This window comes from Nannospalax galili, unplaced genomic scaffold (genome assembly GCF_000622305.1).
Source record: "Nannospalax galili isolate Female #2095 unplaced genomic scaffold, S.galili_v1.0 scaffold1256, whole genome shotgun sequence".
In the NCBI taxonomy this organism is placed as follows: domain Eukaryota; kingdom Metazoa; phylum Chordata; class Mammalia; order Rodentia; family Spalacidae; genus Nannospalax; species Nannospalax galili.
Window position 1 is genome coordinate 468,369 of NW_008337764.1, and position 3,878 is coordinate 472,246.

General features: G+C 43.2%; 1 protein-coding gene across 1 annotated transcript; it reads right to left on the reverse strand.

Moving 5' to 3' along the window:
• Nucleotides 1-2,068: 2,068 nt before the first annotated feature.
• On the reverse strand, nucleotides 2,069-3,130 carry LOC103733828 (olfactory receptor 4E1). The gene has a single exon (XM_008832716.2). It carries the CDS (start codon nucleotides 3,046-3,048, stop codon nucleotides 2,107-2,109), a length of 942 nt encoding a protein of 313 aa, XP_008830938.1. The 5' UTR covers nucleotides 3,049-3,130; the 3' UTR covers nucleotides 2,069-2,106.
• Between the last annotated feature and the right edge of the window lie 748 nt (nucleotides 3,131-3,878).

A 3,878-nucleotide genomic window follows, 5' to 3' on the forward strand; every position in this document is an offset into this window, starting at 1 on the left:
TATCTTTGGGGAAAGAAACCACTGTGTTAATTATTAGATTTGCCTGCTGGAAGTTAACATGTGCGATCTGAAAAGCCCTCCCAGTGCCCTGATAACCACAGTGTGGTTGGTGAACTGTGAATTACTCCCTGACAGATTTGCTGGCAGGAATACCATTGAAAGCAGAGATAGCTCTTTGGGCCCAGAGATTGATTGATTATGTTTTCATGGATGGCTTGGGAGAGCCCCACTGAACTGTAGTGTGACTTTCTCATGAATGGTTTAGGAGATCACAGCTCAATTTCAGTATGACTTTCTCACAGATGGAGTCATAGTCAATGTCCAACTCCCAACATGCCATGCTCCTATGTAAATATATACCTGAGACACTATTTTTTTTGGACAGGCTCTCATGTAGCTCAGGCTATCCTTAAACTCACTGCGTAGCTGAAGCTGATCCTGAGTTCTGATCCTCCTGCCTCTACCTCCCAAGCACTGGGGTTTCAGTTTTGTGCCACTATGCCTGGCCAGGCACATGAGGCACTATTCTCTTGTTTGCTGATTCCATTCAGCACACTACTCGGCGTTGCGATGTGGGCCACCACAAATAAATTCAAGGGGTTAGATGTAGACTGTGCTTTATTCAAGTTTGTATTTTCTCCCAGGTCTTGGAGCAATATTAGGTGACTACTAAGGGTTTAGTAATAAATGCTCAATTGGATTAATTCTCCACATAATAAATAATATAAGCCAGGCATGATGGCACTTATCTGTAATTCCAATGCCTGGGATTTGGAGGTAGGAAAATTCAGGAGTTTAAGGCCAGCCTGGACTATACAAGCTCCTATTTCAAAATAACAACAGCAGCAGCAACAAATTATTTTTCCAAACAAAAATGTCATTTGTCTGTTCACACAATTCTGGCAGCTTCTTATTGTATGGAAGACTCTAAACTTGAGAGAACACAGGCAGATTTTTTTTTCATCCCTCTAATGCCACTTCCCTGCAAGTCTGCCTTAGTATCTAGACTGTAAGAACAGTCCCTGTCACTTCTTGGAACAAGTCATGTTCTTGCCCAACACAGGCCTTTGTAGCTGCTGTTTCCCCCACCTGGAGCGCTCACCACTCCTTTCATGGTTCCTCCATTCGTGTTTTCATGGTTCCTCCATTCGTGTTTCGCATCTCAGCTTGGATCTGCCCTCCTCAGAGAGGTTCTCCTCTGCCACTCACACTAGACCGCACCACTGTGTATGCCGTTGCTGCTCTCGCTCTGTTCTACAGCATTTGCTGCATCTATAATTAAATGTATTTATTCCCATTTTTGATTTCTATTTTTACAGACCATATACTTCATGTAGGAGAGCCTATATATTTGTTTTATTTAACTATATGTCTGGTATCTAGCACAAATTAAATGTGGAGCAAATATTTGTGAAATGAATGATGAATAAAACATCCTCTTTCACTGCTCTGATGGTAGATTTTTATGAATTTTAAAGAATATGTAAATATCAATAACTTCAGTGGTCCAAAGTCTTTCTTCATCACAAGTCATAAGCAAATGTACTTGAATTTACACATATTTGATAAGCTGTTTAGACAAACATCTGAGTGAGTAATGTAGTGAGCGTTGCTTAGAAATCAGTTTTGTTTAGACCCTGGTAAATAGAAAAGCAGGAGACAAGAATGAGGTAATGAATTAAAGTGGGTGCTCTTTCCCAGATCTTAAAGCAATATCATGTTGATATACTTGGTTTTACTTGTGAGTTTTCTGTGAAGTCGAGGGTTGAACCCAGGGCCTCCTGCATGCCCTAGCACTGGGCTACATTCCTGTCTGCATCATTTTGTAGGAGGGTGACTTTTGGCTTTCTGTTTGTCCTATATGAGCTTTAGTTTCCTCATAGTTAGATAAACATAATACAAATATTTACTGCTTTGGAGAGAATTAAGTAAATGCCCAGTGCCTACAATAATTTTCTAGAATGTGGAGGGTATTACTAATCATAGTGATTGCTGTGGCTGTTAGGTATTGGGCTGGAGGAAAATTTTGCAAGTCATAATCTAGTAAGCCTGGTATATAACTGCTTCTTTGATTTGGAGCAGCGTGCTTCCAAAGGCTTAGACATTTCATTTTCCTTTCCTCTCCTTCCTCCCCATCAACTTGTTGAAGGCATTCTTCATGTCTTCGTTCCTAAGGGTGTAGATGATGGGGTTCAGCAAAGGGGTTACAGCAGTGAAAAACACAGACACTACCTTGTCCTCTGGGAGGCTGGTGGATGGGCGCGAGTAGATGAAGATACAGTGTCCCAGGAACAGTGTGACTACGGTGAGGTGGGCTGCACAGGTGGACAGGGCTTTCCGTTTGCCATCAGAGATCTGCTGCCTCAGACTCACCAGGATGACAGTGTAGGACACCACGAGGACCACAAAACAGACCACGGAGATCAGCCCACTGTTGGAGACAATGAGAATCTCAGTGATACGGGTATCAGTGCAGGCCAGCCTGATCACCTGAGGGACATCACAGAAGAAGTTGTCAATCTCATCAGGACCACAGTAGGGCAGCTTGATGGTGAGTGAGGTCAAGGATATGGAGTGGATGGTGCCCCCTGTCCACAGGGCCACCGCCAGCAGCACACACACCCTCCAGCTCATCACTGTCATGTACTGTAAGGGTTTACAAATGGCCACATAGCGATCATAGGCCATAACGGTGAGGAGGAAGATCTCTGTGCAGGCAAAGAGGTGCAGGAAGAACATCTGGGTCACACAGGCATCGAATGAGATAAGCTTCTCCTCTGATAATGTGTCTCTCAGCATCTTGGGGACAGTGACAGTGGAATGGCAGACATCAATGAAGGAGAGATTGCTGAGGAAGAAATACATAGGTGTATGGAGCCGGGGGTCATAGATGATGGTAATGATGATGAGGATGTTGCCAGTCAGGGTCAGGACGTAGAAAACAAGGAACATGGAAAACGCAGCCATCTGTGCCTTCTGATTGACAGATAGACCTGTAAGCCGAAAATACGTCACTGGAGTTTGGTTGACTAGGATGACTTCCTCCATTTTGTTAGTTGGGTGCTCTTGTCAAAAACTGGGGAAAAAGGAAGCAAATATAACCTTTGATAGCTGCACCAATCAGTTGGTCACTTAATTTTTGGGGGGCATTTATGGCTTTATCAATATGTAGAACTTGGGGCCAAATATCTTGAGTAACTTACACGTAATAAGTGATTGCTCTACCTCAGAGCTGCAAGCCCAGCCTTCTGCTTCTTTTAAACGGCCTTATTTGCTAAGTCCATACCTTTGGACTAATGCCATAGTGAATCTTGATTCACAAAGAATTTGAGGGCTACCTTGAAGAGGGAGGTGGAGAGACCAAATAGGCTATTTCTCCCTTACTGTAACTATGTATCAACCACTGCTGGGATTTAGGCCATAGAGTTTTTATTTTTAGTTTTTCGAAATGGCGTCTCAGATTGTCAAGGTTGGACTCAAACTTGCCATGTGGCTGAGGATGACGTTGATTTCTTTTTCTTTAATTTTAATTTTATTTTTTAAAATATTTTTATTATTATTTTTATTTTATGTGTATGAATGTTATGCTTGCATGGGTAAGTGTACCCATATTGTGCAATGCCCACAGAGGTCAGAAGAGGCTGTCGGATCCCCTGGACCTGGAGTTACAGACAGTTGTTAGCTGCCGTGTGGGTGCTGGGATTCAAACCTGGGTCTTCTGCAAGAACAGCCAGTGTTCTTAACCGCTGAGCCAGCTCTCCAGCCCCAACCTTGATTTCTTGGTCCTCCTGCCTCCGCCTCCTGAGTACTGGGATTACAGGTGTGTGCCATCATGCCCAACTCATGTTACAGATTTTTACAGAGGTTATTAAAGCTCT

Bases quoted from the DNA above. Each gene is read 5' to 3' on its own strand.
- LOC103733828 (XM_008832716.2), bottom strand. From the start codon at position 3,048: ATGGAGGAAGTCATCCTAGTCAACCAAACTCCAGTGACGTATTTTCGG.